Genomic DNA, 18,236 nt, shown 5'->3' with positions numbered 1-18,236 from the left:
TCAAATTGTTGGACTGATTGCACATGCAGTTTTCCACAAAGTCACCATGCCCCTTTCAAACTAGTTATGATACCATCACCTGTTACCAGGTGTTTTTATAGCATTTAACAGCTTCCCCAGTCTTTTGTTGCCCCAATCCCAACTTTAAGAGCATGTTGCATCAAATTTAGAATGAGTGTATATTTATAAAATAAATTAATAAAGTTTATTAGATTGAACATTAATTATCCTGCCTTTGTACTGTATTAAACTGAAGATAGGTCAAAAGGGATTTACAAATCATTGCACTCTTGTTTTTATTTAGGTTTTACAGTGTCCCAAGTGTTATGGGGATGGGGCTGTAATGATAAGTGACTGCATGCAGCATAATGTTATTCACAGCTTATGGAGACTGACAGGAGGGAGAGCAACTTCACACCACAACCAGAAGGTTATAAAGGTTAGCCTACAAAATTATTCACACCAAAATTATTCCCAACTAAATCTCAAAGAGACTTACCGCAGGTAAAACACGGCTGCAATTAGCAATGAAGCTAACGTTAGCTTAGCTTGCTATGCTAGCTTAATGTTAGCCGTAATGCTATCAAAGCCACTTAAACTTATAAAAGCTTTATTTTGAGACTTCAAATAGCCTACTCACATACTGACTCCTGCTCCTCGTTGTCGTTTAAGTCCCAGGTAGGCAGACAGTGGGCGAAAACCAGGCTTCAAAATCAACTTGTTAGCAATAAAATCCAGTCATCTGTGTGTCAGCATCAATTTTGTTGATGAGGTTTTCATCTCAAAACTCAAATCATTTCAGTCACAGAAAGGGGTTTCCACTTCTTTCTTAATGCTTAGTTAGTCTGTATGTTTTCATTCAACAGTACTTGCCTCTCTTATTGCAGGGGTGTAGGTTTAATGTCAACACTGGTGGGGGACACATACAGTAAGTTATTGCGTGGGTCCCCCAGGAAATTTTAAGCATCAAATACTTAATTTCCTGCATTCTGATAAAGTTTTATGCGCCTATTTATGGGGCAAATGTCCTTTGTCTTATTTGTGTAAAGAAAAACACAAAAATCAGGCAATAAGTGATAATTCAAAATATAAATATAGGCTATAATGGAATATAATGCATTAAGACTCTCAGTATTGCTTACAAATATGTATTTCCTTGTGATCAACTTTTCTCGTTTAATATTGTCCCTGTTGAGTCAACGCACACGTTTGATATACTCTTTGGTCCTCTGTTTTTTGTGTCTTTTATTAGGGTAAATAACCTCTTGAAAGATGGCATCTACTCACACCATTGCCATATTAGCCCTCTTCACACAGAGATCATGCTATAAGGCAGCTGAAGTCCCTTCTTTACACTGCTTTTGCATTTTTATACAGAACCAAATGACGGCAGCATTACTCCGCTCCAGTGTGTAATTACAGACAGCATGCCAACATGGCATCATGAAAAGAAGTGTGATGGGCATGACATGTAACACAACAGTGTTGGCCTCAAGTGTGACATACGTAGATGATGGCAGTACTTTCTAAACAACAACAATGGCAAAACATGCAATAACAATTACTGTCTCTGTTATATGGCAGCTGATCTCGTCCTCAGCTTGGAGGGTAAGGAGCTCCCAAATCTCATTATATTCCCAATTTGCAGACAATCACAATCGCTGTTCTTCTTTTTTGAGTTAGCCACTAATTACCAACAGCTACTCTTTAAATCTCCCGTGGTGGGTCGCACCCATAACATGTCGTCAAAACTTCACATCTTCCTGCTCATGGTCATGTCCTGCTGGCTGTCCTGTTACAGACACCGTTTTGGTGCTGTCACTACCTCTAGTGGCAACTTGAAGGCGAGACCACTCTGTCCCTGCAATCTGCAATTGTTCCTTATATACAGCTGGGTGGCGTGGGATAATGGCGCCATATTCCAGTGTTAAACAGGCAATGTAAAAGGGGCTATTGATTTAGTTTAAGTAATTCATAAACCCTGGATTTTAAAAGCTTGTGTGTTTCAGTAAGACTCTTGTGCATGTTCAAAACTTCCTGCACATAAAAACATATCCCACACATCTGTGTTCACTGAGTAGTTGAAAATAAAGTCATAATATTTTGAGAAATGTGCATGACGTTACTGCTCTGCTAATATGGTAGAATCCCCTTTAGATCGTCTGACGGACACAGACACATGTTTGGGACTCTCTCTGAAGGGGGCAAAGTTTAAGCAGCTGTGCGCTGCTCTTTATCAGAAAACCAAAGTGTAGCGTTGAAAACCAAAACTATCTGAAAACACATTCAATCAGTCATAGTACGTGATTATTTCATTGAAAAGTAAGATGCACTGTCCCTCACTGAATCAACAAGAGACACAATTTGTGCCATATTTTCATGCATAGAACTATTAGAGTGAGGATAACGTGAACGAATTAAGTCAAATATTGGCAGGGGCAATTCTGACCTTGAAAATATTGGCAGGGACATGTCCCTACCGTCCATATGCAAACCTACTACATACCTTACTGTATGTAGTGTACTACATTTCCGGTTCACTATTTGTAGTAATTGCATTAAGTGTTCCAAATAGTCGCCTACATACACAATACGAGTCAGTACAAATATTACATATCAATATGGCTTGTATTCAGGCATGCGAGTCACTACAACAGTAGTCCATACAGAGGCCTTGACATATTTTCCTAGAGTTGCAGTCAATGGGATGAATCAAATCTTCAGACTACTCCACTTTGAAATTCTACAACTTCTGCAAAGTTTTTTCTACCTCATAGCTTTTAGCACTGCTTTGTGGTTCATTCAGCTGTCAGCATTCACACATTTTCTACAGGAAATGCATTTTCTGGTTTCACTCTGTGAACTGTTATATGTATCAATTTATAGTGAAAGTCAAATATCCAGGAAGAAGAGGAATTCAGAAAAAAAGTGTGATTGTGGTGTGCTGGTATTTCAGGGACGTTTACTATGCTTTATTCACACTTTCAGGTGCTTTCTTTATTCCTTACATCCTATTCCTTGTGGCCTGCGGCATCCCTCTGTTTGTACTGGAGGTATCGCTGGGCCAGTACACCAGTCAGGGAGGAATCATGTGCTGGAGAAAGGTCTGCCCCTTGTTTGAAGGTAAGGTATACCTGTCAGTAGTTTAGCAAGTTAAGGCAGAAATAATATGACAATGCAATGTTAACATTCTCTGTTGTTTCCAGGCCTGGGATACGCCAGCCAAATGATCATTTTCTATGGATGTATCAGCTACATTGTGATCTTAGCCTGGGCTTTTCTCTATTTCTTTTCTTCCTTCTCTGGCGAGCTGCCATGGGCCACCTGTAATAACACATGGAATACAGGTAAGTGAATTATTTTCTGCAAGCATTATAACTATTATCTCTCTCCCACATATAAATTTATTAGCAATAACAGTGAACATTTTATCATTTACACTATTAATCTGAATAGCATACAAAGAATGAAAATGTTGCATTATTTCATTGTATTTATAACTGAGTATAATATCTGGTTTAGGCAATGGGAATTTACCTAAACTGTTTATTGTATCAGTATGCAACACTTCATTTATGATGCAGTACTGATCTAATAATGCATTAATTGAGCATGAATTTTCACTTTTAACTGTGTTTAAAGGTATACTATGCAGGTTTGTGGGTTCCTGTTTGTTTATGTGCTCTCCAGCAAAAGTGAAAGCAAAAGCCAACCCCAAATTTACCTCTGTTTGGTGTTTCAATTCGCTATATTTGTATATTTTTTGGATTCCTCCTGCTTACAGTCTGACACTTGGTCGCGACCTTTTTATAAAGTCCCAACCTCACCTGAGTGCTGTGGGGGTAACGGCCATAAACGTCCCAACCATAGCAAAATAAGAAGAAAATAAAAAAAACACAGACAGCGTCTCTGCAGATAACTACAAGGCCTCACACTTCTTGCGGGTCATAAGTGATGATTGAGAGGGATTACTCCTGTATGAATACATTGTGCTTCTGGAAAACCCTGCATAGTATATCTTTAACAAGTGTTAAGTGTCAACTGTGTTTGTACTTCAATATATTTTAGATTCTTGTGTGATATTGAACAACTATAATACCACTGCTAACTGGACCTCGCCTGTGAATGCGTCATCATCTGTAATAGAGTTTTGGCAGTAAGTTTTTTTATCCAAATGCGACTGAACTGAGTTGAACATTTTCAAAGATTACAAAATAAGATAAATGAACCTTAGTGATAAAGACGTGTGCTATTTGCATGTTGGTGTGGACGGAGAAAACAGAGCTTTTCCAAAATTCTGTCATCATATGAGATCATGTATCTGTTCAGACTCTGTAGTGGTATTGTCTGGTACTGGCTGTAATGTTAGAGACCCTACACGCACCTGCTCTACCCTTATTTTGTCCAAATGGACCTCTGCTAAACACTGGTTGGGTTTGTGCAAACTTTAAATGATTCACTGACATCATAATTTTGTTGTACATATTTAGGGCTGCACAGCTTCCACCTGTACCAATTTTTATTATTTAGTTTCTTGACCCCATGTAATTCCTGATTTGAACCAGAGCAGAGGTCTAAACAGCCAGAATAATGCGGGAGTGGGGGTCTCTAACAACTTTCAAAATGACGGGTTTAAACTGTTAGATCTGTTTTGTATTGATGTGATCTGATCTGCACTGAGGCAGGAAATCTAAAAATCTAGCATGTCCTTGAACTAAAAAGCACACAGGTGTTTTAATTTGCATCACTTCCCAAATTCCTTGTGCTTTTCATTGTGTTTTTTTTTTTTTTTTAAAAGATATTTTTTAGGGCATTTTTGCCTTTAATTGATAGGACAGTCAAGTGTGAAGGGGGGAGAGAGGAGGGGGGTGACATGCAGCAAAGGGCCGCGGGCTGGAGTTGAACCCGGGCTGCTGCGGCAACGGCCTTGTACATGGGGCACCTGCTCTACCACTAAGCCACTGACGCCCCACTTTTCATTGTGTTTAAGTGTATTTTAAATTTTAACTACTACATTAGCCACCGTTGAATCTGTTTTTATTATTCATTATTTCTCTATCAGCTCCAGAGTGACTGAAATACTGTCTATTGACAATAATACGTATTTACGATTTTTCCCGAAAGACCCAATATATTTGACTTGGTGCTTAAAGGGGCAATATACAACACTGATATAGCAGAAAACAACTGTTGTTATGTAAATATATTGTAGTGTAATGGTGTCCTGAGCAGAGAATGAAATCATGCTCCCTCTGTCTGTGTTGTAATCTGACCTTCCTGGTGGTCTGGTTGCCCATGCATGTTAGCGCATGTAAGTCCCTCCCTTCATGTCTGAATGGCTAGCTAATCAATGCTTCTCTGTACTACACTCATACAGCAGTTACCACTAATGCTGTCCTGACCCATGGTGGCGGGACAGCATAGCTGCAGAGGTGTAAAGCAGGGTGCGGATACCCGACCCAAACCCGATGGGACCCAGCGGGACTTTTTGGAACCTGACAAGTCGGGCAGGGTTCAGATAACAAATCAGAAATTTTGCTCGGGTTTGGTTCGGGTTCGGCCCGCTTGACTTTCTCCTGTGTTGTGCTATGGCCTATTCAAGTGCTGGAATTTGTTATTTACGTGACAATGCCTGAATGCAACACAGGCTTCGCTCTATGTGTGGCATGCGGCGTGACTGTGCGTAACAGCAACCTTTTAATGGTCATTTACACACTGTCCGTGTGTGATCACGGTAAACAGACAAGTTGTAAACATGATAACAATAACTATGTCAGGTAACAAACTGCTTCAGGCTCGGTCAGCACTGTTAGCGCAGTTAGCGCAGTTAGCACCATTAGCGTGACAAGCACTGCTTGAAGAAAGAAGATATACTTTATTAATCCCAGGGGGGGAATTCAATTTTCTTCACTCTGTTGTCATGTACATACAGGCCAGAAATATACACACATGCGTTAAATTGAGAGATGTTACAGCAAGGGGCTGCCTTGGACAGGGGGGTTCAGTGGCCTGTTAGGGAGCACCTCAGCAGTGCCCAGGAAGCACCTCTCCAGCTGTCAGTCCACACCCTGACCCTCTTGTTCCCAAACCAAGTCCCTATGGACTGAGCTACTGCCGCCCCAAGCTAGCCTGCGTTTTGGCTCAGCAGCCTTCACGTTTGTTTGTGATGTCAGAGGTGAGAGCTATGCTCAGGCAATCCTGGCACACTCTAAATGTTGTATATTGCACCTTTAATTATATGGAAATTAAACACAATTTTATTGTATGTCTTGTTACAGTGTTTCGTCAATACATAGTTTTTTTTAATGTTCTCTAAGTCATTTACACGGGAGCTGTTTTCCAACTCCGCTATCTATCCAATGTGATGTAAACACAGCATCAGTGCTGATCAGTGACTCATCCCAATTAAAGCTCCCACACACTCAAACGCAGGTGTTTTAATTTATTTTGGCTGATTAGACCTCTTGTCAGGATTACATGGACATGTGCAGACTTGTGTTTGATCATCCATCACTCTTTTGATATGTTTGTATAGTCTGGGACAGTTTACACCTAACTCCAATCATAGTTCTTTCCTAAATTCACCTTGAAAAGGGTCTGATCAACCAGAATGATTAAAGACACCTGTGAACTGGAGGTGTTAAGGACTTTTAATTGCTCATTCAAGCATGTAATGTTATGAATAGTCTGCAGAGCTTCAAGATCATTAGACCTTTCATGTTGGACTATTTGACTTGTCAGTTACAGATGTTAAGTAACTAATAACGGTTGCATTCCATTCAGGTGTGTCAGGACTTTTTTTTCTGGATTCTCTTGACATCTAAATGTAATGAGTCCATGCGCTACACCTGTGATTTATCAAAATGTCTAAATGTATTTTCATCAGCATGCACAAAGCTGAGCACAAAGTTGACTTGCTCTCCATTTTCTAAACTTTTAGGTCAGTTGGTTTCATTGGTTGTAGGTAAAAACATATAATAAGAACTAAATGAGAGTAATGGACATGCTAAGATGCATATTTTCTCAAATAATTGATTAATAATACCTTGGTCCTTACAGACGACGGGTGCTAAATATATCCACTGGCATAGAGGCCTTGGGAAGCATACAGTGGGAACTTTCTTTGTGCCTTCTCCTGGCCTGGATCATCTGCTACTTCTGTGTCTGGAAGGGAGTGAGATCCACAGGGAAGGTAACCATAAAATTGCAGATCCTGACTCAGAAAAATCATATGTGTTTATTATCCTTCATTTCCTGAATTAATTTGTTGTTGTTTTTTATTTGATTTATTTATTTTTACTTTGGTGACTCTGTAAGAGTATAAACAAGAAAAAGCCAGCAACACTCGGTGTCCTTCGTTACCAACTTTTATTACCTCACCGGTATAGGCAATCAAACACAAAGACCGGTTTCGACAAGTGTCTTCCTCAGTGTGTGAAAAGACAGAAAAGCAGGGTGAGACATGCAGAAATAATCATTCCCAATCACACAGCTGCATGGTATTAGGCAATCATCAGAGCACCAAGCAGAATCCTGGTAATCATAGAAAAACATCTCATAGAAGAGAAAAAAGTACAAAACATCTATCAGTAGGTATTAAATAGACCAATATCAAGAAAACACATCTATAATATAAAGTGCCTAAGAGTAATAAATACTTACTGAGTACACCCAAAAAAATATATAATATAAAAATATATACAAAATACTGCTTAATAGCAAATGGTACAGTAAAAAATATATAAAGTGCCACAGGTCAAAGCAGTAGAACATCATAATAGAATATTATGTTATACTGTTGTTCTGTGGCCGAGCACCTCCAGACTTTTTTCTTCTCTTTTGAGAGTGTGTGTTGTCTTTCTTCATTGACTCAGTAAGAGTAAAATAATTTTTTAAAGGTTGCCGGTTGCCTTCAGTACAGACTGAAATATCATGATAAACCAGTCATGAAGTTTTTTTTTCCAAATCAATTATGCGTTCATACAATAGACAAAAATCCTCCATTTACTGGGCTAAACTTTAACACTGAAATGACAGGCAATATATTCAGTTAATTCTGTAAATTCATGGCAGTTATCAAACTGAATTTCTCCTCTACCAGTGTTTTCATAATCAGTGGCTTGAATTGCACTGTTCCTCAGATGGTTGCCAAACAACCACTTGAGTCTCGTGAATACACATGCTTACAGCATTGCAGCAGTTATCAAACACTGTGGCACTCCCAAGGGGCAAAGACAGGCTTGCAAATAACCTGGAAGTGTCTCATTAAATAAGACTGACGAATCTGTGATTGCGTCAGACCTGCAACGGTTATGAAACTCTAACCTGCCGGTCTTTTTCAAGCCAAGAGCATTGGGAGACTGTATTACTGGTGTCTGAATGAGGTTTTTCACCATGGTGTGAAACGTGGCTACAAGCCAATGCTTTCATTTGTGGGGGGCAGAGTGGATGAGCAGGCCTAGCGTGAGGTCTATGGTTGTGAGAAAGTGAGCCAGAAATGCTGACTGGCAAACTGTTCTGTAAGAGATGTTTTCATAAGATCCTGGATGTCAGTGCCCTATAATTAAGTAGCGTGATTACGCCCGTAACTTTTCCCAAATGCCACAGATTCAGATTGTATGAGTAGAGCTTCATTGTACCTTCTTGGCTTCCCTCACCTTTTAAATTAAGTTATTTTTTTTTGTCCAATATTTTTTGCCATTGACTGATGAAACAATGATGAAAAAATATGAAGGCCGAACACTGAGGGCGATCTACCGTAATTAGGGACCGAGCCCTAAGGCAGAGGACTGCTCACAGAGCAGTCCTCGCCAAAGGCGAGGACCCTATTGTTTTTGGTGTGTTTATTCTTTATTCTTTCTCCCGCCGCCTCTTTGAACTGGAATTTGACCCCCTAAACATGCTCAAAAACTCACCAAAATTGGCACGCACATCAGAACCGGTGAAAAATTTTAACCCCTAAAGTGCCAAAATGGGCTCTCTAGCGCCACCTAGGCACACAAAAATGGCCGCCACGGCCTGTAGGAACGTCGTAGAAACATGAAACCAAAAGTGGCGTGTTCGTCTCACGAAGGCCTAAAAATCACGCACTGACACCCCTGACCTAAATCCAACAGGAAGTGAGATATTTGCCCTTTCAAAGTAAGATTTTTTTAGGAACTGCCTTTCCTAAAAAATCTTCTTCTCATACACCGCTTATCCAATCGGCTTCAAACTTGCACAGATGACAGATCAACTCGTTCTAATCAAAAGTTATTCGTAACTTTTTCATTACTCGCTTAGTTTGGATTTTATGGCCTCCATAAGGTGAGATGTCAGAAAAACGTCCTGATGATCTTCGAAAGCTGTCCCATAGGAAATGAATGGCAGCAGGGGGGAGAAAGAGACCAATCTTAGGGCTTTTTCTAGCATTTACAGCGTCTCCATACTTTGTGCTACAGACTCCATTCCAGCTCTCAAATGTTGCCACAGGTCTCATCTATTCACTCATGTTTTCATCTTCTTCATATCTTTTACCGTTTTTGATCGGTGCCTCTCAAAGTACCATGAGCAAAAGTGGAGAAAGCGAATGGAGCGCCGATTTTTTTCTCATTCACTCCCATGTAAACTCAGAGGAGAAATTTCTGGAAACAGCTTAGGTGCAACACATTTTAAACTCGCTCCTCTGACCACATTTTTGACTGTAGAAATATAAAACAAGACACGTGCGTTCACGAGAAGTGGCTGTCTCTCACAATCACAAACTGGTGTGTTTGACTTACAAATCACGCATTGACACCCATGACCTGATTCCAACAGGAAGTGAGCTATTTGTCCTTCAAAGTAAGATTTCGCCTCAAACGTGGTCTCAAGAAAACACATCTCCTCCTACACCGTTTATTTTATCAGTTTTAAAGATGCACACATGCCACCTCAACTGCTACTAAACAGATCTTCTGTATAACTTTATCTCTCTCATCATCACATTATTTTCATGATTGGACCAACAGTTTGGACCAACATTTACACAGTAGATTTATTTTGTTTTGTGTTGTTTTTGTCGTCTCTTCCTCAAAATAAAGGAAGAGGAATCTGATGGGAAGAAATTCACTCATCTAATTTGCATAATGTGACATCACTTGTACATACCTACAGCTACAGAAAGCATTCAAACATCAAAACGTTCAGCTCTGTAAGGATTTTCTGATGTTTGTGGCAATATGTTTGATATTTCTAAATAATTCACAGTGACGACATAAGCTGGGGGCGGAAACGGGCGCGAGTGCGAGGGCCCGCCAAACGCTGCTTGCAGCTTTAATTACATAATTGACATCGCTGTCCAGTCGTTGACATGTACATATCAATTAGCTGTTGTGTGGTCTTTGATCTCATGTGCATGACTTTGTTGTTTAGCTGTTGTTTTCTATGTAGACACGCAGAAGGTGCAGTCAAATGCCAGTGCAATGCTGTCATGCCACGCAAGTTTTCCTAATCACCTATTTTTCAGGGCATGATGGCTGTACACACGTTGAGTCTTCAACCACCTGGAAAATGCAAGGTCAGGTGCTGGGTGCTGCTCTTGTACCTACTCTGTGCCAGCTTTCAAGGGCATGGCAGCAGGTTGCATCTGACAACAACAACAAGCACCATATCATAGCCTACGATCAATTTCTTCTCCATATTTATCACAGACTGATATTTACTGATGAAGGGAAGATATCTGTCAGCTGTGATTGGCTGGTCCTTGTCACATGATGTGGTGCACGATGCATTCCTAAAGTTGAACTCAGTTTATTTCAGTGTGTAGCCATTGCACCCTGAAAAATAGCAATTGAACGCGCCTGCCATGCGTCTACATTGACAACAATAAATTCGATGGTGCAAAAAACGCAGCATGTGTACAGCCCCTAAGCCATCCCATGCTCTATTGGCCCCACCATGCAGAAGGTCCAAGTACTCTTATACCCAGGAAGCCAAGCTTTTGACCTCATGCTCTACTGAGCAACTTTAGAAATGCACGGAGCCCCGCCTCCATCGCTGTATCCATTTCTCTTTACACATCTATGTCCAAACCATTGCAAAACGTCATTGTAGCTGAGTGTCTGAAGTCTCTTAACAAAGTACAATAATTGTGACGCCACTGATAAACAATGTGGACAAAAAAGAGAAACCTTTCAACAATCATAGGTTATAAGGTAGTTTTATTTAATCTGTAACTTAATTATTTTCTGTTTCAATGTAGGCTAGCTACTTCACAGCCACATTCCCCTACGTCATGTTGTTGGTGCTGTTCCTCAGAGGAATGACCCTTCCTGGAGCCTTTCTTGGTATCAAGTACTACCTGTACCCCAATCCTGCACGGCTCACTGACCCACAGGTATTGTTAAGCTTGTATTCTAATTTGCATTTGGATTATTTTATAGTAAAAATAGGAGTGTAACAATTTGTCACTTGTTCGTAGGTTTGGATGGATGCGGGAACCCAAATATTTTATTCTTATGCCATATGTCTGGGATGCCTGACTACGCTTGGGAGCTTCAACAAGTACAACAACAACTGTTACAGGTGAGTACTTCAGGATATGACTGAGAATATTATCTGTTTTAATTACCTATTCAATTATCTATTTTGATGGCTGCAGTTGTGTTAAGATAACAGCATCCAAATGTTATTTTGTTTCGTTATTTATTTTAGAAATAAAACACTATATACATCCTAAATCTAATGGCCATAGTCTTGTATGAAAAACACACAAAAAAACCTCTGTAAAATTATTTTTTCGTTAAATTTATTTGCACCCATCACACATATATTATTTTTCTCTGATTTTTGATTAGTTTAATTTGATTATATGTAGTTTTAACATAGTATCAATTCAAGGCGTGTGTAAACATGTTTGGTATATTATATTACTGAAATACTTCACAAACCCTGTGTAACCAAGAGAAAAATAAAGACACTGTTTGATGTTTCTGATTTGCAGAGACTCCTTCTATCTTTGCTTGCTGAACAGCGGGACCAGCTTTGTATCCGGCTTCGCCATCTTCTCAGTTCTGGGCTACATGTCACATAAACAGGGTGTTGACATTTCTTCAGTTGCTGAGTCAGGTACGAATGTTAATGTATTTTGTGTCAGTTGAAAATACTTCATACTTTCAGACTATATTAGGTTGTTTTCTTGTTTTAATTTTCAGCTTTATCTTTTATGATTTTTCTGCCAAAATTGTATCAAAAAAGACACTGTAGCAGACACCCATGGCTCACACGCTGTTGGTTTCACTCTGCAGGCCCTGGCCTTGTGTTTATAGTCTACCCGCAAGCTGTGACCCTTCTGCCCTGTCCTCAAGTTTGGTCCGTGTGCTTCTTCACCATGATCATCTTGTTAGGAATAGACGGACAGGTCAGTTGCAGCCTTCTTTATGTCTCCCAGAAAATGTCCTCCGATGTTTCTTCTTTTGTTAAAGGGTAACTTCAGTATTTTCATCCTGGGCGCTGTTTTTCTCATTTTTTTGTGTCTAAGTGACTCATGCAGATGACTGTTTTTAAATTGGTCCAGTATTGAGAGAGAGCAACGTAACCAATGTAGCCAGCATATATTCACATCTAACTGGGTGAATTAAGGGTTTATTTGAACCAAACCAGAGTTGGTGATTGTTGGAACAGTGGAAAGACAAACCAAGGTGGCTGTTTTATTTTGCTTTTGCTGACTTTGAATGAAGTGCAAGATTGAGACAACGCTGTGTTTGCAGTAAACACTTCTCTTAAGAGGATTATGTAAAACCACTGCCAAATCAGTGAAAGAGACACTTGCTGAAGGGCACTGCTGTATCCACCCATCAGGTAGAATTACACTAAATACCTACATGCTTACAAATAAACAAAACTACTTATCAAACAACCAGTAAAGTGTGGAGCACTTGCATCCTCTGATTCAGAATAATCCTGAAGTTGTGGTGTAAGTCCCACCGTAGATTTCTAATAATACCTATACTCCAGTTCCCAAAATGGGGCCTTTTCATTCCAATGGAACTGCTCGCCTGGCGCATATACCAAAAAAAAAAAAAAAGCTTGTGTCTCATCCGCTGGCCCCGCCTGTGAGTTCCCGCTTGTTTCATAGATGTGATGATGTAATGAATTCAGAATCTTTTTTTTCTCCTCCAGGAAAGTTTTGCAAATATAAAACCTTCCATGGGCCAAAAATGTATAAAAGAAAGAGTCACGATTGGCCTTGTTTGCAGTTTGAGGTGTCCTGAAGGGAAGTGTGTTTTGTCACAGCCAGGCTTATGGGAGGGACAAAGAGGAGAGGACACACATGACTTTTAACTTAATATTTATTTCACAAAAATGTAAATCTAACCAATGCAATATAAAATATGTAAATCAGTAACTTCAGTAGTGCATGTGCGTGTTGTTTGAGTGTAAGGTGAAGTATAATGAACAAAGACAAACACAAAAGGGAACAACCTAAACCAAACAACAAAGCATATACCCAGGTGAGAGAGACCGAATGACTGACTCCAGCAGCTTATATACGTAACTGAGGAGCAGCAGCACACCTGAAAAGAGTTAATTAGTGATACACTCCCTGCTTCACTCCTTAAAAAGGGAAAGACAGCTCAAGCAGGAAGGTAAGAGGGCTGTCACAGTTTTACAATGACAAAATGACTGTTTATTTATATGGTGTCTGGTTTGATGATAGTGATTTTGGGGCTGTCTCTGGTTAAACAGAAAAGATCTTACACTTTAAAAAAGAGGTCTATATATGTAGTTATCACTTAAAATAACAATCTGAGCCTGTCGTGACAAAAACACACACTTTTACTGGACGTAAATTAACAGTGCATAATTTCCCTCTGACGTTGCAGTCTGTTTCACCATAGCTGGCTGCAGCACTTAATACTGGACCAGTTTTAAAAATAAAATGAAGTTACCCTTTAAAGGTCTAGTGTGTAGTGATATAGTGGCATATAGTGGTGAGGTTACGGTCCTGTGTGCCAAGTGTGCTGGATAACTACGGTGGCCGAAGTGAAAACACAAAATCATGAAAATGCAAATCATCCTAACTAGAGTGTTTCTAGTGTGTTTCATTTGTCTGTTCTGGGCCACCGTAGAAGAGGACATGTGATATAAACTACTCATTCCTAGGTAACAGAGACACATCAATTCTCATTTTCAGGTGATTATAAACTAATGAAAACATAGTTAGTAATATTATATATCATCTCTGCCCCTAAATCCTACGCACTGGCCCTTTAGCTTTTCTTTACACTAACATGTCTTTATGTCATTCTCCAGTTTGTTGGCCTTGAAAGCATCATGACCTCTCTGTCAGATGTCTACCCTTCCCAGATCCGAAAAGGATATCGCAGAGAGCTTTGTCTGATGCTGATCTGTGCTATTAGTTATATGTTTGGCCTCCTCTTGGTGTCACAGGTAAGGCGTAAGAAGAACATTCAGATCAGTGAACACCCAATACAAAACATGTGAACTGCCTTTTACCACTTAAATCAGTGGGAGATGTTTGGTTAGCGCAGAATAAAAGACAACTGGAATCCAACCTAATTTATTGCCTGTTTTAATTTCAGGCTGGCGCGTATATTCTGCAGATCTTTGATCACTATGTATGCAGTGGTCCCGCTCTTCTCCTGATGGCAATCTTTCAGTCAGTAGTTATTGGATGGATTTATGGTAAGATACAGTTATCAGTGGTACAACTGTCTTTGGTTTTTATTTGGTCCATTGACACCAATTGTACAACACTTATAATGTCCCAATTCCGTACTTTGCATTGATTAGAAAGGATTTAAATATGCAGTGCTCTTGCCCTGAGAATTTGGCTAAATTAATTTGACTAAAACTATGGAAAAAGTTGAAACTTATACTACATACTATATGGTACATGTGCTGTGCTTGTCTCTGTCCAAGGTGCTGAACGCTTCTCGGACAACATTGAGGACATGATTGGGTACAAACCTCTGTCACTGATCAAGTACTGCTGGATGTATGGCACCCCTCTTGTTTGCAGTGTAGGTGTTATAAGGAGACCAGAATAAATTATATTTATTAGAGATGGACAGATGAAGCTTTTCTCATTCCTGTGAAGCACACTGCTTCAATTAGGGCTGGGTAGCCTTTAAAAAAATACGATTTCACTGCACACACATGAGACTTAAACCATTAAAATTAGGAGGGTGTTGTAGTACTTGGGCCTGTCTTGAAGAGCTGCCATAAGTTTCACAAGCCACCAGATGTCACAGGTGTGTGTAGCATTTAAGCTTCGAAGCCTTGCATCTTTTTCGACACAGATAGAAAGAAAGCCCCAGAATTTCGTGAGGCTTCATCTGCCCATCCCTAATATGTAGAGAAATTAGCTTTCCTTTTGGTCCAGTAATGTTTATATAATGGTGATTTGCTTCCCTTTGAAGGCCACTCTTGTGTTTTTGCTGCTGAGATACACCCCTTTGAGGTTCAACAACTCCTATGTGTATCCTTCGTGGGCATACTGGATCGGCTGGTTTCTGGCCAGTTCTTCTCTTACAATGGTTCCGCTGACCATGCTCTGCAAACTGGCCAAAGGAAAAGGGACTCTCTGGCAGGTCAGTGGTGGTTTTTTGTGTTATTTTACAGTTTTAAAATGCATTTGAAGCTTTTAAACTTTATGGACACCTGTGCATGTTCTGCTGCAAGTGATATCCCTTGACTATATTAAAACCTTCCTCCAGCGTCTCAAGAAAAGCTCCCAACCGGCAGAGGACCTTCCAGTGATGGCAAAGGAAATTGTGAGAATCAACGCCTCACTGTGTGTCCCTGGTAATGGACAAAATGTGTAATGAAATGCCAGTCATTGAGGTCTGGATTTTTTAGCCTATTCACTAAAACTTTTACGTTATATAGGTAGGGTATTTCTGTAGATATAGATTGTTAAGATAGCCACTGTTTACATCAGATGTTATTACAATGAACTTAATGAGACTTTGGATTGGAGTGGTTTGAATTATTTATAATCCATCACAGTGAACAAAATGATGGATTAGTATGATAAAATAATCAGGTTCCAAGTTTTGCCTGAAAACATTAAGTACATAAGCTATGACTCTAGTGCAGAGGTTCTCAACTTTTTTTCCACCAATACAAGATAAAGAATATACTTGGGCCTATTTCTTTACGCTTATATAGTCTAAGAACAACACAAGAGAAATATATTCAAAAGATAGTAGACATACATTTATAATATTTGCACCATCTCAACATGGAAAACCCATAAAATAATGCAATAGAGTGCTGAAGTCACGCCCCTTCCGGTAGAGCTCATGGGACCTTAGATCAGAAAAAATATGAATGGCAGTGAATGGGGAGAGCAATATTATCTTTTGTTCCCGTTTGAGTTGCGACATGAAATCTAAATATGTTGAATTTAAAACATAAATTTTAAGGTCAAGAAAGTCATACTTTGTGGTAAAACTGTTCAGATATAAGCTTTTTAATTAGAAAGACTCAAGAGTACACAGGAGGAGGTCGTGTATGTGACGTCATAGCTTTCGCTCGCTTCCTGCAGCTTGGCCTCCCCCACTGAAATTCCACTGTTTTATGATTAATCGATTTATGATTGAAGATGTCGTGTGTTTTGTGCCAGGTTGCAGTCACTCCAAGCTGCAGGAAGCAAGCAAAAGCTATGACATCACATACGCGACCGCCTCCTGTGTAGTTTATTTCGTTATGTTCGTTTCATTACGTTTTTTTCAAAAACTTGTATCTCATCAGTTTTACCACAAAGTATGACTTTCTTGACCTTAAAATTTATGTTTTAAATTCATTAACGACGTATTTGGATTTCATATCACAACTCAAATGGGACCAAAAGATAATATTTGTCTCCTCATTCACTGCCATTCATATTTTTTCTGATCTAAGGTCCCATGAGCTTCACCGGAAGGGGCGTGTCTTTGGCACTCTGTCGATATTTAGCCCTTCCTAAGTCCCACCCCTTTATGCTAAGTGCTCCAGTAACAGTTGAGCAAGCTTGGAACGTGACAGAACCTCAGTCACCGCTCCGCTTTCCTGATATACTTAGATATGCTATGTGCTCGGCTTCTCTATGTCGAAAAGAAAATGAAAGTTTGAAGATGGTTAAAAGATTAGGCTGGGGGACTGTTTATAGTTATATATTAAGTTAGCTAATGTTAGCAAAACGCTAGCTAACTAGTTAGCTAACGTATACGGGTTTCTTGTATACAAATATTGTTGGGTGTGTGCACGTTGAGGGGACAAAAACGCTTTGGTTGCTGGTTACAAGACCGTAATCAGTAGATTTCGCATTGTTTGTTAACACTTGTTGACTCAAGAATAAAGTGCCCAGAGTTTAGAGATGGATCTGTTGGCTTTGCATATTAATACATCACTGTAGGAACGGTTAGCTAACAACAGCTAGTAGCCCAACTGTAGTTATCAGGCCTCTCAGTGAAATGTGGTAGGTTATTCAAATAAATGTTAAGCTAAAAGGAGCTAGCCAAATCACAAAAACTTTCATGGCTTGCCGATATAACCTATAAATTTACCTCGACATTACCTGATTCCGTTGGTTGTTGAGCCTGTCTACTCTCTCCTTGTTTGACAATATCAGGAGCATGGTTGTAACGTTAGTATCGCTAAGCTAACTAAGTAAAAATGTGTATAAGACCACTTTGCGACCTGCCACATTTGAAAGGATTTTGACAGCTACCATAAACACACTGTACAAGATATTATTATTATATTGTTATACATCTATGCAAAAGATGCATATGACAGCTAGCTAGCAAGGCCTGAGACAGTGTGGAAATGACTGGCACCAATTACACTGGAAGGTTCAGTAGCTCAGACTGATCCAGTTACATCAATAAATTAGTCCTCAGTGATGCTGTGTTCACATGCAACAACACAACCAGCTACACTATTGCTGAGTTGCTGTTGAAGTGTTGTTAAAGTACTTGTTAACATAGTTGCATCACCACAGGCTTGTGTGTGTCTGTAACAAATCACCTCGAACATCATCTGAAGTTCGTATTTGGTCACAAAATTATCAGTGGTTTTGGTCAATGTCAACATTGTTTGCATCTCTACACAACACAGTACCTCAGCTAGAAACATAAACTAATGATTACCAGATCCCTACTCTATTCCAGAAAACCCCAAACCCTAACCCAGAAATTGTATAGCTCGATACAAACACCTATCTCATGGAGAAGCCCAGTATTCATTACTCCTTATAAACTTATAAC

The 18,236-nt window shown here is 39.6% G+C and overlaps 1 protein-coding gene across 1 annotated transcript; it reads left to right on the top strand.

The window, feature by feature from the left end:
- The first annotated feature begins 323 nt into the window (after positions 1 to 323).
- Positions 324 to 16,298, top strand: LOC125894216 (sodium- and chloride-dependent GABA transporter 2-like). The gene is made up of 14 exons (XM_049585480.1): positions 324 to 439; positions 2,989 to 3,123; positions 3,207 to 3,347; positions 4,069 to 4,156; positions 7,060 to 7,192; positions 11,222 to 11,356; positions 11,441 to 11,544; positions 11,963 to 12,087; positions 12,267 to 12,379; positions 14,275 to 14,412; positions 14,565 to 14,667; positions 14,905 to 15,005; positions 15,405 to 15,575; positions 15,702 to 16,298. Exons 1-14 carry the CDS (start codon positions 385 to 387, stop codon positions 15,807 to 15,809), a joined length of 1,650 nt encoding a protein of 549 aa, XP_049441437.1. The 5' UTR covers positions 324 to 384; the 3' UTR covers positions 15,810 to 16,298.
- The last annotated feature ends 1,938 nt before the right edge of the window (positions 16,299 to 18,236 follow it).

The sequence above is a fragment of the Epinephelus fuscoguttatus genome, linkage group LG1 (assembly GCF_011397635.1).
Source record: "Epinephelus fuscoguttatus linkage group LG1, E.fuscoguttatus.final_Chr_v1".
Lineage (NCBI taxonomy): Eukaryota > Metazoa > Chordata > Actinopteri > Perciformes > Serranidae > Epinephelus > Epinephelus fuscoguttatus.
Note: the sequence above shows the minus strand (reverse complement) of the source record. Positions and strands in the feature narration are given on the sequence as shown.